Below are 26,702 nucleotides of genomic sequence, written 5' to 3'. Positions count from 1 at the left end.
TGCCCCCTTCCACATTTCAGTCAAATATCAGCAGATCTGCCCATTTTATAAAGCCTGTCCCTGGAATCTTATACTGTATAGATCTCAACCTAGTCGACATGTTAACTTCTCTTGTAGCCCTCAACTCTTCCTCCTCCAGTGGCTTTAGATCAACTTCCCATGTAGTCTTCAGTATCGCCATAGGCGGTGTTATTTATGACCCGATAATATATTGTTAGAGCCTTCACTTCCATCTTTTCAGAAAGTAGACTGGCCTCCAGTGGAGTGTGTTCCGTGATATCTATATACACCAGAGTATGGGGAGTGTCCCCCCTCATCCTCATCACTCCCAATTTCATGTGCAAGTGCTTTGCCCCTCCGAACACCACCACAAGGTGAGATGCCCAATAACATTTTCAGATATCTGGTACCACCAGACCACCTTCGCAAACCAACCTAATTAGTGTTTTCAATGCTATCCATGGGGAGCTTTGACCCCAGACAATACCTCTGATTATTGCCTCCGATTATTGCCTCTAACTTTGCGAAAAGTAATTTTGGGACTTCCACCACAGTGTTCTGTAAAATATAACAGTCTGGGATGTGCCATCATCTTAAATAAATTAGCTCTTCATATCAGTGTAAGTGGTAGATTGCCCAAATGTTTATCATCCTCCTGCAATCTATACATACATTTTTAGATCCATATTATTGGTTTGGAATGGAGATTCCTCCTTATGCATCTCGATACTGAGCTATTTGAACAGTTTGTCAGTAACCTGAAAGGGGCATTCTTCCGGTATCGCCTAAACTCTGCATCCCGCCCCCCGCCCTCCCCCAAATCAACGGTACGATGACAAATGTATCCCAATTTATTGTGCAGTGTTAGGGAGAATTGTCAGAAATGTGCTAAATCCCTTCTACCTTAGAGACCGCCCGCACCTTTGGACTTTAATTTCTAACCTGGAGAGAGTGGGACCTTTTACCCCCCCAATTGGTCATGTTTTTTTCTGTGATTTGGACTATGTGTTTCTTTTGGTTGTGGAGTCTGAAACTCCATAGGCATCATCTTTACATTGTGACACACAGCACCTTCAGTGCAGTGTCACAGGGAAGTCTCAGATTTCCCAAAGGTTTAAATACCTTCTCTTGGTGAAACTACTGTTTCCAGGGAAATTGAAGTGAAATTGACTTTGCTTACGTTTTGTAACTTTCTAGATACAGCACAAACGATCTTACAATAGGGTGATGGAGGGGTTACTTAGTATCCCCCTTTGTCTAGTTTCTCATGTAACATTTTTGTGTTAACCTTTCTATACTTAATGGCTGGTGGCAGTGGTTTTCCTACCATTGTGTGTTTCTACCGCGGGCTGCAATTGCAGCTGCAGAAAAGTACCCATGGGTGCCCATTCTGTCAAAATGGCCCGGTCTTCTTTTTTCGCCATTTCTTGTTGAAAAGGTCCTTGAGATTTACTCTGCACCCCAAACCAGGTTTGGTCCCTTTTTTTGTTTTCTCTTTGGCGGGATTCACTGGTGAAGGCCGCCTCTGGCTCCAGTATGTCTGGCAGGGCAGTAAGTGAGGGAGGTGCCCGAAACTCTGTGCTTAATCACCTTGGTTACAGGAATGCACCCAAAGGTGATTGGCCGGCTGGCTGTCCTTCTAGGACAGCCACCCTGCTGTGTGATTGACAGCTAGGCTGGAATGAATGTGGGAAACCTGCATAAAAGGTGAGGCTTTTTACTTGGAAGGCAGAGTCGACCACTGGACGAAGGAATCCGAAGAATAACTTGGAAGAGACCCCCTGCTACAACTCCTGGGCCTTTGGTTTGCCCGTTGAAGCCCTGCTGCAGTGCCAAAGCTCTGAATTAGCCTCGACTAGAAAAGACCTGCAAAGGACGACTTCTCCCCTTGGGTTGGTGGGACCAATTGACCCCAAAACGAGCTCATCTGGAAATGCTCTCGGAGCTGGCTGTACTTCCACTGCTGCTGCAGGAACCGAAGTGCCAGGGAGAGGAACACCAGAATCGAGTGAGTGTCTTTAAGACGGACCCAAGCTTTTGGAAGATCCTCCGGACTCCCAGGAAGCAGGACTGACCAAGCCTGAGCCACCTCAACAGAGTGCTGGACCCCAGATGTGAGGAAAGTCCATAGTGGTGTCTGAGAACCACAGTGGTGCTATTTGCTAGAGACGCAAAGAGCTGAAACCGTGAAGTGCAGCTGATCTGAAGTTTGCCCATTGCTGCCACTGACCTTCCATTCGTAGTCCAGGAGTCCCCAGACGTCCTCCCTCTTGTCCCCACAACGGAGGCCCAGGAACAAAGTATCTGCAGACCTACACAGGAACAGAAGCCAGCTGGAACCAATTTCTTCTAACCAAAAGGTACTGTAAAACGAAGGGTACTTCCCTCTTGTTGTGTAGCCCGACTAGTTCTCAGTTGAGACTTGTCTTGGTTGCTTTTGCAGAGTTGCTTGCAGCTTTGCCCCTCAAGCCTTTCAGCTTGCGGCCCTTCAGTGATTCTATTTTTTCTACAAAGACTCCTAAAACATTGTACAATACTTTTCCTTGCCTACAAGAGGTGCATCAGCTCACCTAGACCTTTGTTCAATTAACATTGGCTGCCTGGCTCCCTGAAAGACTCTTCTTCCCTCCGACTTTGTGCTTTACCTTTCCACCAGAAAAAAGGGTCAATTTACTTTGCATTCGTGGTTCAAAAGTACTTACCTGCTTCAGAATATTCGTTTGACCTTTGTTTTATTCCAATCAATTTTCTTTTACACCAATCTCAGTATTGCTCTAAATGTAGCAGTAATATATTAATGTCCACAGTGTCCTAGTTACTTAAGTCACCTCAGGGCGTAGCAAGAATATGCATGCCATCCCAAATGGGTACTTGCTGATTTAGAGAAGCTGTGTATTTTGAAGTGTATTTTTGTGTTATACATATATATTGCTCCCGTCTAAAGAAGGCTTATTCAACTGACTGTTGAATTAATAATTGTTTAATCAAGAAACCTGGAGTGCAAGTTTATTTGAACACTTGTCATTGGGAATCTCTGCGTAAAAACCATAATGCGCACATTGAGCCCTCTTGTGATCGTGTGAGGGATTTTGGGTACACTAAACCTCACGTTAGGGATAGTGTTATGGTCACGCCCATGTCAACGTCCCCTTTCAATCTTCGAAAAGAAAGATGCAATACTCTGCGATTTCCACTAGATGTCAGACTATACACACAGCATGTGATTCTAAGCAGATCCACAAGCATCAGAATTAGTTTTATTATAAGTGTAAGAGTTTCTTTGGTGTGCATGTCTAACTAAGGTTCAGTGTACTTACCTACAGCTCACATCTTCCTCTTAAGATAAGCCTGACTGCTATGCCACTCTACCAAGGTCCTGAGTTAGTACAGGCTGATCGAATCATTGGGATAGCTTACCAAAGTCTTACTACTAGTAGAACTTTAGGAAAACTCCCCCAACATGGCCCTGAACATTGAGGCTGTGGATAGGTTTAGATCAGCACATTTGGACTATAGCAACTCTGTACTTAGGCTGCCTAACTTTTCGCAATACATGTGTTTGTCCTCTGTAAATATAATCATAAAACAACCTATCTTCATATATTCCACTGGTCTCCCATAGATCAGATACAGATGCATTTTACATCACGCATGGAGCTGGCCCTTCTTTTCTCCAAAGCAAATTAGTCTGGTTCCCATCTTCTCGTACCCTACAATCTTCCTTTCAGTCTTCAAAGACTCCTGAAATTGAGTTCTCTTCAAGTTGGGGATTGCACCTTCTCCCACCTGGCACCAAAACTGTAGAGCTCCCTTCTCTCGATTATAAGATATTGCAATGACTAACCTTTTGCAAACTGATAGTTTTTTGCATCTGCCTTTCTCGCATAACTTCAGTTATTCTGACATCTTTCGTATCTATAACCTTGGTATCTAGCGCCAAGATACAATGGGTGAATGTCTGCTTTACATTGCCCCAAAAAAAAACATACACTAGGACATAGACCTTCGCAAAGTGTAGTCTGGGAATATTAAAGTTTAACTGCCATTTCCTGTGACAAGTTTGATTTTCATAGCGAGCTGCATGGCTCAGATCAAGAACTAGACTTCCAGTGATGGCTACATGGTGTCTCATTAGCTGAAGTAACCTGTCTACTAACATTACAGGTAGAATGTGCTTTTCAAACAAAGTATAACAATGTATGGTTACCATTCCCCAAAGCTCAAATCTCAAGGATGCCAACCTGCACCACATTGGTGAGCCCCAATTATGGTTAAAATCAATTGTGGTTGGTTATTAAATACTGTCATGGGTTGATTAAGCTATGTACAAAATACCACTGCCCTATATAAGGCAATGATGATCTGCATGGAGCAAAAGGTACGTTTTTCAGCTAATTCACAGACCTCTGTTCTATTGCTGTGTGGCTCTGATCGGAAAGTGAATTTCCATTGAAGGCTACATAGTGGCACTTTTATGTATTAGCTTAAATGGCTTATTCTACTTGTTTTACAGGTAGCTTTTCTCTTTCTTACTTTTTCAAACCCACCATACTATTGATGGTGTGTACCTTTATTTTGTGAAGGTTCTTTTCATCCGGTCCACACCTATGAAGCTTATAGGGTAAGGATGCATTAACTTTGAGTACCTATAGGGTGTGGGTGGGTGCGTGAGAAAAACATCTATTACCCACAGCTGTACAGAGACATGCAGCCTAAATTGGGTGATGTGGCAATTAGAAGGGTCATGAACTACTTCATTTCCTCCCTTAAATTCCTGAGGACTCAAAGGCAAAACTCATCTTTTGGCTCCACATTCTAGGTTGGGGCGCGTTAGGGAGAATTCTCAGTAATGTGCTTATTCTCTTCACCTTAGAGACCCCCAGCAACTTTGCTGGATTTTGAGGACTCAATTTTTTTTACCTTGACAGTGTGAGCCTTTTTTCCCCCCACTCAAGTATTTTGATGTGCGTTTTATACCTTTGTCTTCTTTAATTATGGAGTTTTAGAAAACTCCATGGGCATCATCTTTTCATTGTTGTGTCACACAGCACCTTTAGTGCAGTGACAAAGGGATGTCCTTTGGACTTCCCAAGGTTTAAATACCTTCTCTGGGATGAACTACTGTTCCCCCAGAGAATGTAAAGTTACATTGACTTTACTAATCTTTTTAAATTCATAGATCCAGCACATACTAACTTCCTACAGAGTGACGGAGTGGTTACTTAGTATCCCCTATGTCTAAACACTCCTTTGCTATTGAAATGGCTGGTGGCAGTGGTTTTATAACAAACTACCATGGTTTTTCCCAACCGCGAACACCGGTAGGGAAAAATCGGGGCCGCCATGTTTTTTCAATATGGTGCCCAAGACCCCTGTATAAAAACAGACTCCGGTCATATTTTTTCACCGTTTCTTTGTGGAAAGGTCTTCTGGTGTTTAACTCTGCGCGCCAAACCAGGTTTGGTCACATTGTTCGTGAGCCTTTGGCAGGCTTCAGCACTGAAGTCCGCCCCTGGCGTCCAAGTGTCTGTGGTGGGCAGGAAGTGAGGGAGGTGCTCGAAACTCCGTGCCTGGTCTCCTAGGAGACCCAAATGCACTCTGATCTGATTGGCTGGCAGACTGTCCGGCAAGGAAAACCAACCTGCTGAGTGAGTGACAGCTAGGCTGGAATGAATGGGAGAAAACTGTTCAAAAGGCGAGTCTCCAGGACTGGAAAGCAGAGTCGACCACGAACGAAAGAACCGAAGACGAGCTGGAAGAGGACGGCTGCTGCAACCACTGGGCCGTTGGTTTGCCCGGTGAAGCCCTGCTGCAAATCCAAATTGCCAGAACTCCATTTGACAGAGAAGCTCCTTCAAGGACTGGTTCTTCCTTTGAGTTGGTGGGACCAATAATCTCAGAAGACACCTGGATACCATTCTCAATGCTGGTTAAGGTTTAGCCAGGAAGAGGGAAACCAGATTGTGTCTTGAAGCAACGGCTACTGAACGGAAGTGACTCCATTTTGTTTGCTCTGATGACGATCCCGCGCAGTGCAGGAGTCCGCTGCTGTCCTCCCGCTTGTCCCCACGACTGAGGCTCAGGAACAGCGAGATCTGCAGGAACTGCCTGGAACCAACATCTTCAGCTGCATCTTTTTGCTTCACATTAAGGTACTGTGGCATCCGGTTGAGAGATACTAACTCTCGGCGTGAAAGTTCGTGAAACTTTCCCAACTTGCAGGCCTAATCAGCTTGTGACCCAGCATATCATTCTTTTTCGTCTAAACTACTTCTAAGAACTTTTACAAAGACTTCTGCATTTGTTACCAGAACTGATCTGTCCTATCCAAAAACAGTAAACTATTGACTTTGGCCTGGCCTATTGAATTGAACTGACCCGCCTGATACACTGAACTTTTGCATTGCCTAACAGAAGTGTTTTCTGATCCATTGTACAAACCTATGTCTTTCTATTCCTATTGAAAGTAATTGAAGTGCCATTTGGCTCCTTTTTCAGGGGAGCACAAACTGTCCCTACAACTTAAGAGTTGGTTACACTAGTGTATTGGTGTTTAATATTATGTTGATTTCTACTAGTGAATGTTTTCTAAATGACTAAATAAATGTAAGTATTTTTTACCAAGAAACCTTGAGTGCGTCTACTTGAACCACTGTGATTGTGATACTTCTATTCTACTCACCTTGTCCCTTTTGCTCACTTCTAAGTAACTGAACTGCCATTTGGCTCCTATTTCAGGGGAGCTCAAACTGTCTCAAAATCTTGGAGTTTTGTATTGAAGTGTATTGGTATATAATAGTAAGTTGTCTTCTTCTAGTGAAATGTTTTCTACATCAGTGTGTAATAAATTAATACGTGTTTTTACCAAGAAACCTTGTGTATAAGTGTTTACTTCAACCACTATGATTGAAAGTCCTCTGTGTAATTACTTGTACTGCTCACATTCCCCCTTGGGATAAGCCTGGCTGCTCAGCTCGCTACCAAAAAAGTGTGTGATACAGACTTATACCAAAGGTTGGTTTTTGCATGCACCTGTAGTCCTAATTGTGTGTGGTGTTCCCAGAGGGTACTGCACGCAACTCTGCCTAACAGGGCTGTATGGAGGTAGCTACTCGTGGCAGGAGGTGGCCCTTTAACGAAGCCAAGGCATTAAGATAAATAGATAGGGGATAGATAACTGCAGCATGGTTCCCATATATTAATTCAAGCTCAATACATAACATTCAATACAATACTTTTAAAAGTATTGAGGCAGCAATTTTTCACGAGAGCTAAGTGCTTTCAATATTTCTTTAAAATAGGACTGAAACATATTTGGACTGCCGACACAGAATCCGGACATGGAAATAAAACAGCTGTGTATTTCCAGTTGTACAGTATTTTGATCAATTTAGAATTTGAGTTATCTTCTCAGCTTATCAAAACATGTCAATAGAAGTGAAACGTACCTTGGCCTTGGAGATGGGAAATATCCAAGCCTTCCTTCAATCTGATAACAACCACACCATACTGATAATCAAAAGCATCACTGGAAGGAAATAAAGATTTATTTTAGCCTGAAAAAGGATTAAAAGCTTATGCAACTGTGGCTCTCCTTTTGAATAGTTTACTACATGGCGACAATGATGTATAAGCAAGGGTCAAACAAAATGTATTCTACAGAAAAACCTCTGTCGCTAGATGGAAAGAAAAAACAAGAACATATAAATTGAAGTCAAAAGTACATAAAACACATCCCTTTAAAGGTTACTCGTAGTATAGGTCTGGCATATATTGCCACTTTGACATTGACATTTTGAGTGTGATTGTCACTATGCAAACCACTCCCAGAGATGAACAAATTACTTACCTCTTGGTAATGTTCTTTCTAATGGATTTTTCTCCCATGGATTAAACATCTACGATTTTCTATATCCCGCATCAGCTGCCTTTTAGAAACATGCAGCATGGCTCTCTATCCCCTGCGCCAGGCGTGTTGCTACAGTATATATGGAGTCCCTGCACCCCATGACCTCCCTTTACCGCTTCCCCCCCCCCACATCTTATTAGAAAGGTGAGGCAGAGGAAAAATAAGTAACAAAAACAGTCAGGAAATGGACCTTCTGAGGGAGAAAGTCAAAAACATTGGTCAGGAAGGACAGTCTTACTCTCAAAGTCACCACCTTCGAAACAACTGGAGCTCATTCCTGTGTCTTGCAGATGTGAAGACTGTTCAGGAGAATTTTAATTTCTGTGCTAATTCCCTTCAACCTTGGAGACCATCCAGCTCTTTAGCTGGACTTCAGGCTTGTGAGTTTATCCTCTAGACTGAGTGGGACCTTTTTCCTCACTCCCTCATGTATTTTTCCAGACTAGAATTTTTGTGGGATACTGTTTTATGGAGTCGGACAAACCATAGGAATCTTTCTTTCCATGGTGACACACAGCACCCTTCGGTGCAGTGCCACTAAGAAGTCTCTTGGATTTCTCTTCATGTTTAATTACATTTTCTTGGGTGAACTACAGTTCCCAAGAATAGTAAGATGAACCCTGTCTTGGTTACTTTTTCCTTTGTGGGACCAGCACACCACCCTATGTGGAGTGCTGGGGGGGGGGGTTAGTTAGTAATTCCTTATCCGACTTTTCATGTGACAATTTTTGTTACACTAACATACTTTAAATGGCTGGTGGCAGTGGTTTAATTTTTACTAACAGTGTGCATTTGTACCGGAGGCTGAATCCTCAGCTGCAGTACAGTACCCATGGGTGACCATTTTCCCAAAATGGACCCAGTCTTCTTTTTGCCATTTTCTGTGCGTTAGTTCCTTCTTGGCTTTAACTCGGTTAGTTGAAAAAGGTTTGAGTCCTTTGTGTGTTTTGTCTTTCCTGCCCAGGCTCCAGTGTGCTTGGCAAAGCAGGAAGTGAGGGAGGGTCCCGAAACTTCCCTGTCCTTTGTCTCTAGGTGTACCTGAGTGAAACCAGTTCCGATTGGCTGTCTGGCTGTAGGACAGCCACCGCCTTGAATGAATTAACTTGCTTAAAAGGCAAGGTTTTTGGGACTAGAAGCAGTGCCGACCACTGGAGAGGAGCATCTGAAGCAGAAGCCGTTAAGAGACACCATGTCATGAGCGCTACTCCCGAGGAGCCAAGACTGGCCCAGCGTCCCCGGAAGCAGGCTCATCATCCACACCCCCGGTTCCAGTAGACCCCTACAGGGGCCCTTTGGACCATGTCCTGGCGCCTCTGGCGCCAGGCTCATAAGGAACCACAGTCCCGGCGCCATGGGCGCCGGGCTCATATTCTTAAAGTGTGCAGTAGTGATTGGGTGGACTTACCTGTGGCAGACCATGCTGCATACTCACCTAGAACAATCCAAGCTGGGTGAAGTCCCAGACACTGGCTGGGAGGGACCAATCCTCTGTTACAGGAACTCTTTTCTTACCTGGGTGAGGCTGGAGGAAGAATACGCACCAAAGCACTTCTCCACTATTTAAACCACGCCCGATAGAATTCACGTGCTTCGCGTTATTCTGCAACAGCAGCAGGACGCTCACCGAGTCGGCTCCTGCATTCCAGGTCCAGACACACCCTCAGATACTCGAGCAGCAACCTGTGGATGAAGAAAAGGCACAGGAACATCTACTCACCAGAATTCAGCCAAGAGAGTCCAGTCTCCGACAACCTGCAAATAAAGACATAAGGTTAGAAAACGGGCACCACGCTCGCAGCTGCGCTCGCTTACCTCATCCATCCGTGATCACACCGGAGTTCACCGCGGCCTTCGCTTCGGCAGCATCCCAGCACCTGGAAGACAAAAGACATTGTTAGTGGTGTCCGAGCCGAAGGGTTCGCAACTCAGTTATACTTACGCGCTTCTTCACGCGCGGCAGCATCGCCCTCAGCATTTCGGCATCTGAAAGAAAGGAAAAGACATTATCAGAGGCGCCCATTTGGAAACGGCCGCAATTCAGTTATACTTACGTGCCACCGCACGTGCAACAGCGGCGGCATCACCCACAGCATCTCGGCACCTAAAAGACAGAAAAGGACATTATAAAAGGGTGCTCCTTCAGAAGCGGCCTCAGATCTTCTATACTCAGGACTATTACAAGCCACAAAAGGACACTGAGCCTAAACACTGAAATCATCCAGTGACGTAACTGGATTCCACGCGCCCCTGCACCAGAAGCAGGATGGAGAGCTCGGCTTTACTAAACCAAAAGGTGAGAGTTCGTGGAGACCAGTCGAGAACCTAGAAGTGGGAAAAGCAGAAGATTGGTGGGAGAACTTATCCAACCAGCTTGTAATTACCCCTTTTTCTTCCACCTGCAGAAAACCACCTTACAAGCCAGACAGTCAATATTCGGAGGTCCTGCCCAGAGCGTCTTCCGAGTTCTACGCCTCATCATAGTCATAGAAGCAACTGTAGCACTCCAGTTGGGGTCAGCGCCTCTGTGTGAACCAGGTGAGCGTTACACACCAGCAGCACCCTCCTGGACCGCAATGTGCCCTCTGAAGTCCTGCAGCTGTGCTGACCCCGTATTCAAAATCGACTGGGAAGACCCCGCACGGGACGACTTCCTCCCTTAGGCTAGTGGGACCAACTAGCCTCAAGAAAAACTTCCATTTCACAGCCCGACTTGCTGTGCCCCACCAGAGCTGCAGAAGCCCAATGCCAGGGGTCCTGTGACCACTGACGAGTGCATAGTCTTGTGAAGTCTGAATTTGGCCAAATCGTCATGGGCATCCAGAGGACCCTACAGAAGCAGGAAATCTTGATCCGGAGTCCCATCACCAGAGTCCACCACCGAGGGAGCAAGCCACTTCCAACCGGAGCTTTTCGTTCTTAATTGGTGCTGAGAAAAAAGGCACCAAAGCACTGAAGTTCCACTGAAACAAATGAAATCCACTGCTGGGGAATCCCTCTCCAGAGTACTGTCCCGCAGGAGCCAGCCAGATGTCCTACTTTTCGTCACCACGACCAAGGTTCAGGAACAAGGGTCTGCCAAGCTGTAGCAAGGAGGAATCGAGCTGGAAAAATGTTCTTAGAATCACAGGTACTGTGGGGCTTGGGGTATTCAGCTTTTAGCCATAAATTGTGCTTCCTATCTTGGGATCCCAACTCACCTGCACTGGCCTAACAGCTTGTGCTCTCTACAAAGTAGCTCACTTGAGTTACAGTGATTTCTTCTGAACTTACTGTCAAGACTATGTAGGAAGAAGTGCATCAGAACTATTGACTTTGTCTATTGACCGACTGTCCTGGCTCCCTAAAGGCACCCTTCAGAAACTATTGGCTTTGGTAGTACTTTTTCTCTCATAGGTTTTAATTGTTGACACTATTATTGCTGGGATAAAAGTCTACCTGCCTCCCTTTGGGAAATTGTAATTGTTTCCCAAACTGTTGAAATTATGTTCTAAATCTTATTCTAACCTTTTCCTCCTTAAACAACTCAATTAGTAACCAAAATCAGTGCAATATTGACCTTTACTGAAGTCACTCTGTGTGCTGGAACATGTGTTAGCATAAAAATGGTCTTTAACAACTTGTATTGTCTTTTAAAAACTGAATCCTAACTTTGATTGAACATTACTAGTAGATAACACTTTTTAAAGTATGCTCATTTAAACCGTGTGAATATTATAAATACATATTTAGATATAACCAAGTGTGTAAGTGTTACTTGGATACTCGTACTTACTGATTTCAATTGTACAGCTCACATTACCCTCTTAAGATAAACCTGGCTGCTCAGTCACACTACCTACTTGTGTAGTACAGGGCTATATTAAAAGGTGGGTTACCTAAAACCAAGATAAGTCTTGTGTAGTCCCACACTAGCTGGACTGCACCAATTCTTACCTAACAAAGGCTACCAGAAATATTACTTTAAAAATGAGCTCCCAACATGAATGCAGGGGGCTCAAATAATCTTGTGACAAAAGTCAAACTAAAATCAAATCCCACTCAGTAACAAACTGGTGTGGTGAACACTGGTTGCACAATCCATGCAAGAACTCCATAACAGTGGGCATAGGGAAGAAAGCTCTGCTCAGGGGTTGTCTTGAAGACAGATGGCAGCTATGTACTCATTCACAATGCCTATCTATAGGCTCCTTCAGGCCAAAGAAAAAAGGAAATCCAGAACACAGTAGGTAGGAAAGGTGAAAGGGCCCAGACCCCTTCTCTGACAGCAAGTCTAGAAATGGATGTTATGGCAAGACCTAATCCAACAAATCCCACTTCTTGCATCTCAACCACCAAGCAAGAAGGTTCAGGCTGCTGAGGTTTGGAAGGAAAACACACCATTCTGTCTTGAAGAGTAGGTCCACTCTTTGTGAGGCACCAGGGAGGGCAGATGGACATGCACTTCGTGCCAGTCCGGAGCAATAAAACTTACTTTTGTGGACGAGAACAGTTACAGTCTGAGAACTAGCGGGATTGGCGGTAAGTTAGAGAGTAGATTGAAGGCCCAGGCGACAGTCGGTACGTCCCAAGACATGTATGCACTTGCGGGGTAGGTGTGCCGCTACAAGGGCCAGGCATTTTGTTACCACCCTCAGAGCCATTTTCAGGCTGAAGGGCATGGCCTTGAACTGGTAGTGCAGTCCCTGGACTACAAAACGCAGGTCCTTCCGATGTTTGCGATAAATGGATATGTGGAAGTATGCGTCCTCTAGGTCCAGAGTTGCCAGAAAATCCCTGTCCTCCTGCTGGTCAAGCACTTGTTTCAACGTGACCATCCTAAACCTTTGGGACTTCAAGTACTTGTTTAGGCATCATAAGTCTAGGATCAGTCACCACCCTCCCGACTTCATCCGTACCAGAAAGTTATCTGGAGTATGCTTGTGTTAGGCAAGATTGTATGCAGTACCCTTTTGGGGGGGGAGGAGGGGGCATTGGGGAACTACAACAACCCTGACCTCCTGGCAATAGGAATCCAACCTTTGGTATAAGTCTGTACTACACCGGTTGGTAGCGTGTTGAGCAGCCAGGTTTATCTCAAGAGGGGTCAATGTGAGCTGTAAGGGAGTTACACGGAGATTCACAGTGACAAGCATTCAAAAACCTAGACACAAGGTTTCTTGATTAAACCATTATTAATTTAACAGTTAGAGTAAGCCTTCTTCAGAAGGGGGCAATATAAAAGCAACACACACATTTAATATTTCTAAATCAGTAAGTACCTTTTGGGATGGCACACAGACACTTCCTACACCCTCAGGTGACTTTATTAACTAGGACACTGTGGACATTAATATACCACCATTTACATTTAGACTTTAGGAGTATGTCAAAGAAAAAGGTTATTAGAACAAAACAAGAGATCACACAAATATTCTGAAGCAGGTAAGTACTTTTGGTAACCCCCCCAACGCAAAGTTAGTTAACCCCTTCTTGGAAGGAAGACAAAAAAACAATCTCAGAGGGAAGAAAAGTCATTCAGGGAGCTAGGCTAGGCCAAAGTCAATTGGGCAAACGTATAGATGAGCTGAAGCACTTCTTTCAGCTAAGTAAAAGTCTTGCACAATGTTTTAGAAGTCCTTGTAGAAAAGAAGAATTCAAAGCAGGGCCACAAGCGGATTAGGCTTGTGAAGTAAAGGATCCGTTAGCAATTCTACAGAGCAACCAAGACAGGTCTCAGCAGAGATTACAACAAGAGGTAAGTTCTCTTAGACTGTACAATACCTTTGGTTAGAAGAAAAGGGCGTTGGCTGGCTTCTGTTCCTGTGCAGATCCTGTGTTCCTGGGCCTCAGTCGTGGGGACAAGACAGGACGTCTGTAGGACTCCTGCACTGCAACGGAACGGACAGCACCAGAAAAGGACCAACTTCTATTCAGTGGCACTTCGCGGTTTCAGATCCTTGCCGGAATCCAGAGGATCTTCCTGGAGCTCTTGGCCAACTTAAAAGCAATGCACACGATCTGGTGTTCCTCTCCCTGGCTATTCGGTTCCTGCAGCAACTGTAGTGGAATTTCAACCAGCTCCGAGAGGATGTCCAGGTGGCTTACTTTGGAGTGGATTGGTCCCACCAACTCGAGGGAAGAAGTCGTCCTGGCACGGCTTCTGTAGTTGGAAAAAAAATTGGAGTTTCAACACAGCGGCAGGGCTTCAACGGGCAAACCAACGGTCCAGGAGTTGCAGCAGGTGTCTTCAAGTTCTTCGGATTCCTTCGTCCAGTGGTCGACTGCCTTCCAAGCCAAAAAGCCTCGCCTTTTATGCAGGTTTCTCCCATTCATTCCAGCCTAGCTGTCAGTCACCCAGCAGGGTGGCTGTCATTGCCGGACAGCCAGCCGGCTAATCACCTAAGCATGCATTCCTGTCAATTAGGAGACTAAGCACAGAGTTTCAGGCACCTCTCTCGCTTCCTGCCCCCGCCAGACACCCTGGAGCCAGAGGCGGGCTTCACTCGTGAATCCCACCAAAGGCAAAACGAACAAAGGGACCAAACCTGGTTTGGCGCGCAGAGTAAATCTCAAGAAGGACCTTACCACAAAGAAATGGCAAAAAAGACGACCAGGGCCATTTTGACAAAAATGGCACCATTGGGTGCCTAACTACAGCTGCAAACACAGCACGCGGTAAATGCACACCACGGTAGTTAAAAGTAAACCACTGCCACCAGCCATTCATCGAGGAATGAATAACAAAAATGTTACATGAGAAGCTAGGCAAAGGGGATACTAAGTAACCTTCCAGCACCGTATTGAAAGATAGTGTGTGCTGGGTCCAGAAAGTTACAAATTTAAGTCAAATCAATTTCACTTCACTGGAATTTAAACCTTGCGAAATTTTAAAAAAAAAAAAGACTTCCCTGTGTCACTGCACTGAAGGTGCTGTGGGACCCAATGTAAAAGATGATGCCTATGGAGTTTGTCAGACTGCGCAATCAAAAACACAGACAGTAAACACAGAATTAAAAGTACAAAGTCCCAAAGTTCAGCAAAAGAGCTGGGGGTCTCTAAGGTGGGAGGAATTTACCATCAAACTGAAAATTCTCCTTAACAACTCCGGAGCCCCAGAGACGCTGAGGGACCGGCTCCTTTTGGAATGCGAGGGCACTAGTCATGAAATTCCAAAAGAGTGCCCTGGCTGAAGAACATCCACCACCCATTTGTCCGTGGTGATCTTTCTCCACTGCTGGACAAAGTTAGATAGCCGGGCTCCCACTGGGGTGCGAAAGGGAGGCAGATTGGCAGCCGGTTCAAGTCTGCTTTGGTGTCTGCGTCCTGGCCTGCGGACGAGGACAACGCTGGCTTTCCACTGCCATAGGCCTGGGAGCAGCCCCTGTAGGCATCCTGGCTGGTGGAGCAGGAGGGCTAATGATAGGGCGGGGGGGTAGTGTACCCCCTGGGGGACCTGGAGACTCTTCCTCCTCAGGGAACAAAAGAACTACCTCCCTTGCTGCAGGGTCCCCAAAGAGTTTGGAGTCTCTGCGTCTCTTGATAGTCTGGAGAGTCTCATCCACTGCCTTCCAAACAAGAAGTCTCCATCAAAAGGCATGTCCATGAACATGGACTACACAACGCTCAAAGGGCCACACCATTCCCCATGTGGCAGAACCCTGAGTCCGCTATTTCCTGCCCCACTAATGGCGTGACCCGAAGCCACCTCACCTTCCTGGAATAGTGCCAGGGCCTCGGCCATCTTGTCATCAGGAAGGAAATCCAGTATTGGCGTGAGCATGTACCAAAACTCCCCATCATAACGAGATGGTGGAAGCTGCAGTGTAGATGATGCGCTAGCCAACCACATCCAGCTTCTTGCCCTCCTTGTGTGCATTGACGAGGGGTTGGATAGTTTCCTGGTGGCGGCAGCCACCGAGTCCAGAGAAGGCTGCAACCTGAGACACCTGGGAGCAGAGTCTGGGACCTGGTATTTCTGCTCCAGCCTGTCCCGCTTTGCGGTGTAGGCTGACACCATGTCCTAGGAGGACTCCTGGCTGGTGGCCTGGGAGGGCCTTGGACCAGACCAGGCACATGGGCAGTAGGTAGTCGTTGCTGAATTCCCGCCACCAAAGTGTCCAGTGTGGCGAGTATTGCCAGGGCCATATACCTTGGTGCCGGTTGGGGTGGAAATGATGCAGCCGGGACAGGAGCCGGGCTGAAAACCATTGGAGGGGGAAACGGCTGGCATGGCTAATGACACCGAGATCCATGGGTCCCTGGCTGCCTTCATGGTCCGAGTAATAAATATTCAGGCAGGTCATCCTCAGAACTGGTATACATGCAAGGAGATTTTCTCGGCAACCCAACGGGAGCTGAAGGAGACTAATACTCTGGCCTTGGCAGGAGTCTGGCAAAGGTAGTTACTCCCTCACCCTACCAGAGTCTGTCGGGAAGGAGGGTATGGGGGGATATGCAGAATGGGCACTGCCGCTGATGAGGTTGTGGTCGGTATCACTGACAGGGGCGTTGGAGGTAGAACCTTGGCGCAGTCGTCATGAAGGTTGAAGCAATGGTCGCTGCAGAACTTTTCGTAGACGACAGAAGAGCTGATTTCATCAACTGGGTCGTCGACGAGGGGGCGGTCCTGGTAGACAAAGTTTATGTTCATGTGGCCCGTGCCTCCAATGGCGACTAAAAAGAGGAAGCCACCGATAGGCCACCTGCCCGCAGATCTGTCCTTGGACGACTTGTCCTTCGAAGAATACTTATGCTTAGAAGGGATTAGGGACTTACTCGTAGACAAAGGGAACCCACCAGCCGGTAGGCTAACAGTAGACAGGGACCGACCCCTTTCCGTACTTGGTCCCCCAGCTGTGGTAACCTTTGATGGAGAAGATGGAGCGTGGTGTAACGCCTTCTTTTGGATCTCCTCAGAAGGAGCATCCTCAAAAGGACCTCAAACTCTGAGGTAGCATGCTCATGGGACCTGCTGCTGCTGGATGAGGCATTACTGCGCCCGGAGGCCTTCTTGTTGACCCAAGCCACTAACCTCTGGTGGCAATCTTTCCTGGTCTTTGACAAGAGCCGCTGCAGATCTCGCAACTGTCCGCGTCGTGTTCCGGGTGAAGACAATGGCACTTGAGGCGACTATCCTCAAAGAATATGTTCAGGCACAGGATTCACAGGCCCTGAAGAGACTCCTAGTCAAAACGGACATGGTCAAGGTGAGATGTAGTCCCAAGCATGGGCATGTCGAAGCCACGGAGAGAAGATCCAGTGATGTAAATATATTCGCTGACGTGTCCCCACTGCCAGTAGTCCTCACGTGACGGTAGATGAAGCGCTGGAAGCAAACTATCGAAATTATCAAAAAAACAGCAAAAATTCCACAGCTTGAGGAGCACAAGGACTCCCAACACTAGAACATAGGGTGAAGCAGTGATGCATGTCTCTGAAACGCGATGGCCGTGGTCTTGGCTCTGGCCGCATGGGCATGAATCACCTCAGGAACAGGTTTGCCCATGGCGGTGTATGCCTCCGAGATGGCCAGAACCAGCCAACAGGCGATGGAAGCCTGAGAATCGGGGGAGGAGCCCCCAAAAGTCAAACAATGCCTCGGACTTCCAGGAGGATTTTGTCTGAGAGATAAAACTTGAGGACCCTCTTGAGGTCCAAAGAATACAGGGCCCTCTCTGCCTCAGACTGCGGGAAGAACACCGGCAAGCAGATCTCTTTAGCCAGATGACATGGAGAGACCACCTTGTGCAAGAAGTCTGGGTAAGTGCACAAGATGACTGTCGTTGTGAAACGTGGTGAAAGACTTGCGCAAGGACAACGCCTGCAGATCACTAAACCTGCACGCACGCAGAGGGAAGAGCCACCAGTAAAACTGTCTTTAGTGTCACCAAGCAGATGTCCACAGAGGCAAACAGCTAGAAAGGCTTGCGCTGCAAAGCTGCAAGAACCATATTGAGATCCGAGACCAGGTGCAGGCTATGCGCGGGAGAAAAATCCTAGACAACCCCTTAAGGTGGGCTTTAACCACCAAGTTGGCCGCAGAGAACACATGCTCAATGGAATTCTTGTAAGCACCAACGGCCGCCAAACAAATGTGGCAAGCACCCACCTGAACGCCAGACCGGGACAGGTGTGCTGAAAAAAGCCAGCAAGTCATCTAGAGGACAGGTGACAGGATACAGACCCTTGTCACGAGCCCAATAACAGTACCAAGTCCATTTAATCTTATACTGGGATCGAGTCGAAGGCCTCCTGGACTGCTGGATGTCACAGTTGTCATCCGAAAATTGGGTATGCTGAAGCCTCAGCTGGTCAGGAACCAGGATGCCAGCGTCAGCTTGGCCAGGTCTGGATGTTCCACCACCCCCCCCAGCTCTGCGAACCCCCAATGCTGGAACAGGGGCAACAAGGAGTCAGTGTGCAACTCCCACTCGTAGGTGTTGAATCCCAAGCAGATCAGCTGCTCCGCTTCTGCATTGATCTCCCCGGGGAGGAGGACTGCTGAAATCCAAACTCTCTCTGGCAGGGCCCATTCCCAGATCGATGCCGCCTCCATGCAAGAGGGTGGGGGGAGGGGCTGTCGGGTGCCACCCTGCTTGTTCAGGTAAAACATTGTAGAAATCTCCGTCCTGACCAGAACCGACCCGTCCCTGATGAGGGGCAAAAATGCCTTGAAGGCCAGGCCCACTGCTCTGAGCTCTAGCAGATTGATATGCAGAAGGGCTTTGTCCTGGAACATGCCCCATGAATCACGTAGCCCTCCAGAGTAGCCCCCCCCCCTCCCAAGCAAGAAGGAGGCGTCTGTCGTCACCACCAGTGTAGGCTTTGGTCGGGTGAAGGGGACTCCCACTGAAGCATTGTGCCATCAATCAGCCACGAGCAAAGATCAGGCAGTAGGAGCGGAGGTATTGAGATCCTGTCCCAATTGGCCGCAAAGTGGAGCTTGAGGCAGCCTCATCCTGAGGCGAGCGTGCTGTACTGCGAGCACGCAGGAGACCATAAGGCCCAGAATGTGCTGGAACCACCATGCTGAGGTGGTAGTGTTGGCCAGAAAGTGCCCCACCGCCTTGCGCAGTGACAGAAGCCTCTCAGGCGTAGGAAACACCTACTTAATGGTAGTGTCCCAACACACCCCTAGGAAGACCAGTTCCTGAGATGGGCACAACTGTGACTTCCTCTGGTTGAGGGAGAACCCCAGCTGATGGAGGATATCCGCCAACCTCTGGCAGTAGAGCACCACCCCTTCGGATGAACCCCCCCACCCTCACCAGCCAGTCATCCAAATAAGGATACAGATGATGGCCCTCCAAGCAGAGAAGGCCCGCCACTGCATTCATCAACTTCATGACTACATGAAGAGCCGAGTTCAGGCCGAAGGGCAGCACCTTGTACTGCAAGTGGTACGACCATCGTGAACTGCGGAAATTTCTGATGCGGTTAGTAGATGGGAACATGCAGGTACGCATCCTTGAGGTCGAGGGCACACCTCCAGCACCCTGCACACAGACCCGGCTGTGTGCATGAGTAATCATCTTGAAGCGTTCCAGCGGTAAAGACAGATTTAGAAATGACAGGTCCAGGACAACCCTCAGGCCAGCCTGGTTGTTGTTGGGTACTGCAAAAGTCCTGTAATAGTACTCGGAGCCGCAGTCTACAAGAGGAACCAGATATATCGCCTGCATCTCAGAGTGAAAGGGCCTCCCGTAAAAGAGCTGGGGACACAATCTGATGAAGGAGAGGATGGTAGAGGGGAAAGGAAGAGGAAGAGGAAGACAAACCTGAGGAGATTATGGATAGGATCCATGGGTTGCTGAAAAGGCACTTGCAGGTGTCCTGAAGAGAGCCAAATGGCGCCCACAGGCGAACTGCGTTCCCTGACCTGGACGTCACTGATTTTTGGGGTCCGAGGTGGAAGCAGAGGAGGGGGAGCGGAAAAGCCTGTGCAACGCCCTCTACGGCTTCCTCCTGTTGTTGCTGGGCGACCAGTCAGGCCTCTGTATACCGCGGTCCTGGAAACCCCTTGAAGCCGGAGAAGGCGTAGGGGTTGAACTCGGTCCTGCCCTGTGAGTGAGGGAAGGATTTCTGACCTGGTTTTGTCAGGATGGCCAAGGACTTGGCGGTTTGAGTGGAAGTATTCTTCTTTGTCAACTCAAAGGGCAGATCCAGGATCCGTTCCTGCACGTCAGAGGAAAACAGCAGCTGTGCATACATGCAGTCCTCATCTCGACCCCAAGGCACAGCCCTCTGCTGGCTGTGTCTATGTAGGAGACCGAAGATTCCATGAGGTCCTGCGCTATAGCCCGGGCATCAGCCAGCCCAGTCCTGAAAGACGACTGCTTGTCCGAAGGGACGTCAGGAAGAAATTCCTTGAGCTCCCGCCACAGCTTCCGGTTAGCCACGGCCAAGAGGGCATTTGCGTTGGCCTGCCACAGATGCAGTCCTGAGATGGATTAAAAGTGCTTTCTCAAGGACTTTGTCCTCCTTGGAGAGACAATTGGAGGTAGCTCCCATGGAGGAAGATGAATACGATGGTTTAGAATACAACGATGCAGTCACCACAGAGGAATGCGGCTGCGGGTTGGAGGCAAGGAGGATTGGTTCCCCGTCCGTCACCCTAAAACCTGCTGTCCAACTTCTTGTTCATCTGGGAGTTGGCCCTGGGCTTCTACCAGACTTTGTGCCACCTGCAGTACATCCTTCTGGAGGCGGATGCCAGACCGGATTGTGGTGAGTTTCCCCAAGTCCTCTGCTAGCATGCCCGACTCCTCCCCCCCCACCCCCCCAAAAAACTCTGCAGGCCCTGAATGAATGCAGTCATGAAAGGCATCAATGAATGCCCCTCCGACGATGACGTCCAGGACGATGAGCCTTCGCTCAACCTTCTGGGCATCATCATTGCCCCCACCCACCTGCCCTTTCACAGACCAAGGGCAATCCGGGTCCTGGGACAAAGGTGATGGCGGAGTCGTCCCTCCCCCAGCCCCTCCAGGTTTGTAACCGCAGACAGGTCCAATGGCTGTTGAGGGGGAGGCATTAGTGGTACAGGAGGAGGTGGAGGGGTCAGAACCGGTAGTGCCTGAACCAGTGGAAGGACGGGCACCAGAACCGAGAGAGCAGGAAAATACAGGAGTACCACCCAGAAGAGGGGGCTGGGGCAGCCCTCCGAGGCACTGAGTCTATGCTTCTGGCCAAAGCACTGAGGCGCCTGGTGCGTGTAGCCGCACGGCTGTAATGGGTAGATGTATCCCTGAGGTCACCCAACACTTGCACTGTAGGATCTGCTGTCGCTTCCAGAGGGAATGGGGCTGGATCATCATGCAAAGCACATTAGATGGACGAAAGCTCTGGCAGGCCCTGAGCTGGATCCAAGATGGCCACTTGCCTGGCAGGCCCCACACCCCTCAGCCATGTTAAAGCCTTGTGCCATGCCCTAGATGGGAGGGCGCGGAGGCCCTGAGCCAAGAGAGGCCTCAGACCCGAGAGGATACAACTTGGGTCATGCTCGGTTAGGCGGTGAGCCCTCAGCCAGACGGCCGGTAGTCGTAACTCCGACTCCCGACATCTGAGCAAGCTCCGGTAGGCTGGACGCCCTCAGCACCTGCGCCGGTAGCCGTGCTGGATCTAGCCGAGGTCAGACTCTTGGAGGTTGTACTCGACGATCCCTTACCCCCCCCCCTCCCTGAGGTAGAATAAGAGGACAAACTTGTTGGCCCTTCCGAGGACAGCCTGGTAGAGCCCCCTCAGCTTGGGAGCCAGTAGCCTAGACGGCCTATGGCCTGGCAGAACCTGAATCAGAACCCCGATCCGTGGGCAACACGGGGAGGGTGTCACCGCGCTGAGGCACCATGCTGAACAGAGGGCCCTGCTTGTCTTGACGAGAGGTCTTGGAAACTAACTTGAGGTGGGGAAGAAGAGAAGTGTGGAGGATCTCAAACTGACAGAGTGCTTCAGGCCGAACATGGGTCCCTGCAGTGGTCGGGCACCAAACACTCAAGGCAGAGCGTATAGGGGTCCAAGGCCGGGAACAAGCGGTTGCATGAAGCACATCTCGTGAATCCTCATACGTCGGGGTAGGCGAGGCACCACAGGGAAAAGATAAGAATTTAAAAAACAAATGGGAGCAAGCGGAAAGCTTTAAAAAAAGTCTCTGCGCTGGCTGCCAGGTCCGACACTGTCCGTGTGCAAAAAGGGACTGAAGTGAGGCACCAGTGGCCGTGGCTGTGCCCCCACACGCTATACTAGAGTTAACAGGGAAGCTCAATTATTCACTGCCAATGGCTCCGTTACCGTCCACATGTTGGGGACGCCCACAAGGATGGAGGAAAGGGGACGGGATGTACAAGTAGAATACATATGTCAGTTAAGTGCGTAAAGTGGTTATACCATGGCTAAAGTGTATAGTTGTGGCCATGATAATTACCATGGCCATGTTATCCCATGGTTAAAGAGTATAGTTGTGGCCATGGCCACAGAAATGTGTGCACAGTGATTAATATGTACATTGACTAATGTGGTCATTAGGATTACACATTTCAATAAAACTTATAGTAGGTATGGACAATTAGTTGGATGTGGTGCGAAGGGTATCATCTGCACTGATGTGTCTGGAAAGAAAATAAAATGTAGTTCGTTATAGGACATATGTTGCAAAACATGGGATACATTACTCACCGTAATCTTATTTCTGATGCTTGTATCTGCTTAGATTCACATGCTCTGCATAGTTCGACATCTAGTGTAGTCGAAGAGTATTACAAGATTTGTTTTCGAAAATCAAAAAAGGATGTCGACTGGGGGACGTCTACTGCACCCATGGTCCTTCACGCATCAATGTACCTCCGATTATTTGTTTCTGACATGAGGTTGCATGAAGTGTAGCGCAAGTACAGATGTGATAAATCGGAAGCAGCAGAAAAACCTCTATGCGCCTTCGACTCCAGAGGGCAGGAAGGGTGGGTGCATGTGAATCTAAGTAGATACAAGCATCAGAAATATGATTACGGTGAGTAATGCATCCCTTCTGAGGTTTTTTGTGGATCTGCTTAGATCACATGCTCTGCACAGATTAGCGAGCTGTATCTGGATAAGAAAGGGGGTTAGGGGGAGTGAGAAGGTACAGCAGCAAATGGATGTTTTAGCACTGCTTGTCCCACCTGTGCATCAGCTTTAGGGCGAGCTTTGAGAACTGCCAGAAGTTCTAGGAATTGATTTTTGGCTGTGGTGCGTGTCCACTGGCTGTGGGGAGTAGGAAGTGAGCTCCCGATCCGGCGAATGAGGAGTCTGTAGTTGGGATTGCTTGTGTTGGTCAAATGCAAAAGGGTTTTCCTTTTAGCAGGTTGCCCTTGGACCACCAGTGTAGAATTGGTACCAGGGGTAGCGAAACAACTACTAGATCATCCGCTTGCCTGAGACCATTGTTTCACTAACCACTCCTGCATTGGGCGCAGGCACTTGTGTGGAGCCAACTGTCTGCATGAGGCCATCAGCCTGAGCAAGGCATTACTTTGCGTAGCATTACTTGCAAAATGCTGGATGCATTACCACTGTTTGTTGCCTTCATTATTTATCTGTTTCTCCTCTGCTTCGCACTTTCAACTTCTCCCCCTTCCATGCACTTTTCCCCTCCCCCCTCTCCCATGCACTTGCACATTCTCAATGTCACTGGGCCTAGTAAGATCGCTGTTTTGTTCTCCCCTGTTCCCCCTCCCTTGCCTTGTCGCGCTCTGAAACACTTGTGTACGAGCGCGATAGAAATAAAATATCAATCAATCAGTTATTTGGCAACCAGCCTTGTAATGGAGTTACTTCCAACAGCACGTTTTGTATCCTCTCGTTAGACGGGAAAGCTAGCTCCTCCTCTATTTTTAAGATGGCTTGCAGAAATTGTTTCATTTTGCTGGGAACAAGACTTGATTTTTTTCTCGCTGGAGAACCCCAATTGGAAAAGAAGGTTGATCGTTTTTTGGGTGTTTTGTCTGCAAATCTGAGGAGACTCCCCGGTTATTAGCCAGTCATCTAAATAAGGGTACACAGGAATTGACACACTGTCGAGGTGTGGTGCTACTACTGCGAGCACTCATGAATACTCTTGGGGCTGAGGCAATTCCGAAGGGGAGCACCTTGAACTGGTAGTGCACTCCCCCAATCTTGAATCGCAGATATTTTCTGTGCCCTGGGAACATTGAAATAATAAAGTATGCATCTTTCATATCCAATGTGGCTATGTAATCCCCCATTTTAGAAGGGCTATTACCTCGAAGTGTGGTCATGCGAAACGTTTGAGGTTTGACAAGCAGGGCGCAGATCTAGTACTGGACGCATGGCTATACCTTTGGCACAAGGAAGTGCGTTACAAAATACCCTTGTTTACCTGATTTGCTGGGACAATCTATGGCGTCTTTTTCCAGCAGTGTTTTTACTTCTTCCAGTAGTATGTGCGGCTCATCTGGCATTGTCATCCTGTGTCTTGGCGGGTGGTTTTTGCAAGAGTTCTATGCAATACCTGCTTGCTACGGTGGACAGTACCTACTGCTCCAACGTAATCCTCTCCCATACGTGAGCGAAATGAGAGATGCGATTTCCTGCATACCAAGGTGGCATGGGAGGGGACTTGGAGCGGTGTGTCATTGCTTAGGAGGGGTGGAGCCTCTGGCCAGGGAGCCTCTACCTCTTCCACTTTTATGACCTCTTTGAAAATTAGAAGAGGAGGCCTGTCCCTGTGTGTAGCGCCATGACGAAGACTGTTCGCCTTGATTGAATCAAGAGGAGCATTGAGTGCCCGGTCCACGAAACCTCCTCGAGATGGAGGAACCCTGTTGGACGGAGGGTTTGTTGGTTAACTGACCATGGGACTTAAGAGTATTATACTCTTCTTTCGCACTTTTGAGGGCATCTTCAACTGCCTTGCCAAAGAGGGCATTAGGTTTCACCGGTATGTTAAGCAGGGTGGCCTGTGTTTCCAATTTAAACCCAGACTGTCTAAACCAGGCATAGCGTTTGACAAGGGTGCCCTCTGAGATAATGTGATCTACATGATCTGCAGCGTCACGGTGGATTTTAAGAAGGGAGCTAGATATCTGCATGCCTTCTGAAATGGAGCTTAGTAGCTGAGACTTTAAAGGTGCTGGAACCGCCTCAACATGGTGTTCCAACTTGTCCCACTTAAGACAGCCATAACTGGCTAGGAGGGTGGTGTTATTAGCATTTCTTGCCTGAAAGTGTAAATCTTTTTCCCTTTATCTTTTGGGGCATCAGCCGATGCCAGCGGAGTGCCAGCCCTCTTTCTAGCAGTTGTGACGACTAGAGAGTCAGGTTTGAGCTGACCCCTAATGTGCAGGGGGGTCTGGAGGCGCTGGCTTGAATAATTTTTCAATGCAAAGGTTGGCCGACCTTGTGAGGTTAGGCGTAAGCAGGGAAGGCTGGATACGCCTTTGGATATGGATTATAAAAGGGTAATGAACTGGGTGGCGGACCTCTGTCACCAGGAATGTCTTCCACAAAGTCCTTGTCTACCTGCATCTCCTGGGTGTCACTAATGATGGGCTGGGCAGCTTTTAGCAGCAGCTCGTTATACTGAAGGTGATAGTCTACTGGAGAGTCTGCTACTCGCTGGTCCTGGTGGTCAGGTGATTTGATGACATGTCATTATCATAACACTGGGCTGTATTTGTTTCCTAAAGGGTCGGGATCTTGAGACCCTGAGGGGGTCGATAGCATACATGCCCTGAGAGGGGTCTTGATAAAGGGAGGCTGGCGGGCCTTGGGCTGAAGAGCTGGGCTGCGAGATGTCAAGAAGTGGCTTTTTAGCAGGGGGTGGTTGTTTTGCATCCCCCGTTTGAGAGCAGTCCCCAGTTCTTCAGGGTGCCTGTCCATGAAATCTACAAAGCAGAACATCCTCTTCATTATTCTGTTGAATTGTTCAGGGATCCACTCAGTGGAAATCTGTAAACCTGAGGGGGTAGATGTGTGTTTAGAGGGTGTCTGATCCTTGTGTTGCATTGCCCCTGTGAGTGCATCTTCAGCAGAGGCGGAACCAGCATCCTGAGAAACAGTGGGCTGGAGTGGCAAAGGCGTTGAGGATTTAGTCTGTTTCAGCATCTTTGCCTTTAGAAGGGTAGCAGGGACATGTTTAATAAGTTCTTACATTTTTGGCATAGACTTGGGGGACGCTGATGCCTTTCGCTGCATGTTTTTCAGAGCACGAAAGGAGGGACTTTTTATGCGCTGTGCCCGAAACAGCTTTCAACACCAGTGCAAGAGGTCAGTCATGAGGCGAAAGCTTGAGCGATGGGCCCAGAGGACGGGAAAGGGTTAGAGGCTTTCTCCATGGACACTGCATGGGCTTCGACGGTCGATGACTTCACCAATAGTTGGCCATGGGTTGTGTGTTTAGCGTGTTTGGAGGCTTTTGTGCCTGGGTCGCCAAGTGCAGTCTCAGTCAGCGCCGCAGGCATGCTTAGTGGAGTCGGGGGCCTGCACATGGGGTTCAGATGAACCTCTGTCACCTTCAGCGCCACTTTGCCCATACTGCCCTCACTGGATTCCCCAGTCATGTCGATGGAGGCTTTGGCCTGCATGGCATGGATGGTCCAGTGCTTGGTTCAGCGGTCTTTTAGGGCGGAAATGTGTGCAGGGCTTTTCTGGGTGGTTCCTAGGAAGGCAGTAGTTTCACACTCGGTGCATATCCTTCCAAGGAAATTTCCTATTACAAGTAGGACAACATTTAAAGGGGGTATTCTCCATTGTAAAAGGAAAAGGCCAGTTTGGTGGCAGAATAGGCTTTAAAAGGATGCGATTATATGAAACCTCTCCCCGC

The 26,702-nt window shown here is 48.2% G+C and overlaps 1 protein-coding gene across 2 annotated transcripts in view; it reads right to left on the bottom strand.

Moving 5' to 3' along the window:
• Nucleotides 1–26,702, bottom strand: part of SLC12A2 (solute carrier family 12 member 2) — a 908,845-nt gene that overhangs the window by 270,103 nt on the left and 612,040 nt on the right. For both annotated transcript variants that reach the window (XM_069625621.1, XM_069625620.1), the window contains exon 19: nt 7,449–7,528. In XM_069625621.1, the coding sequence (XP_069481722.1) occupies nt 7,449–7,528 (80 nt within the window). The remainder of the gene's footprint in view (nt 1–7,448; nt 7,529–26,702) is intronic.

Source organism: Ambystoma mexicanum, chromosome 6p, assembly GCF_040938575.1.
Source record: "Ambystoma mexicanum isolate Mex_15411 chromosome 6p, UKY_AmexF1_1, whole genome shotgun sequence".
In the NCBI taxonomy this organism is placed as follows: Eukaryota; Metazoa; Chordata; class Amphibia; order Caudata; family Ambystomatidae; genus Ambystoma; species Ambystoma mexicanum.
This window is presented reverse-complemented; position numbering and strand designations above follow the sequence as displayed.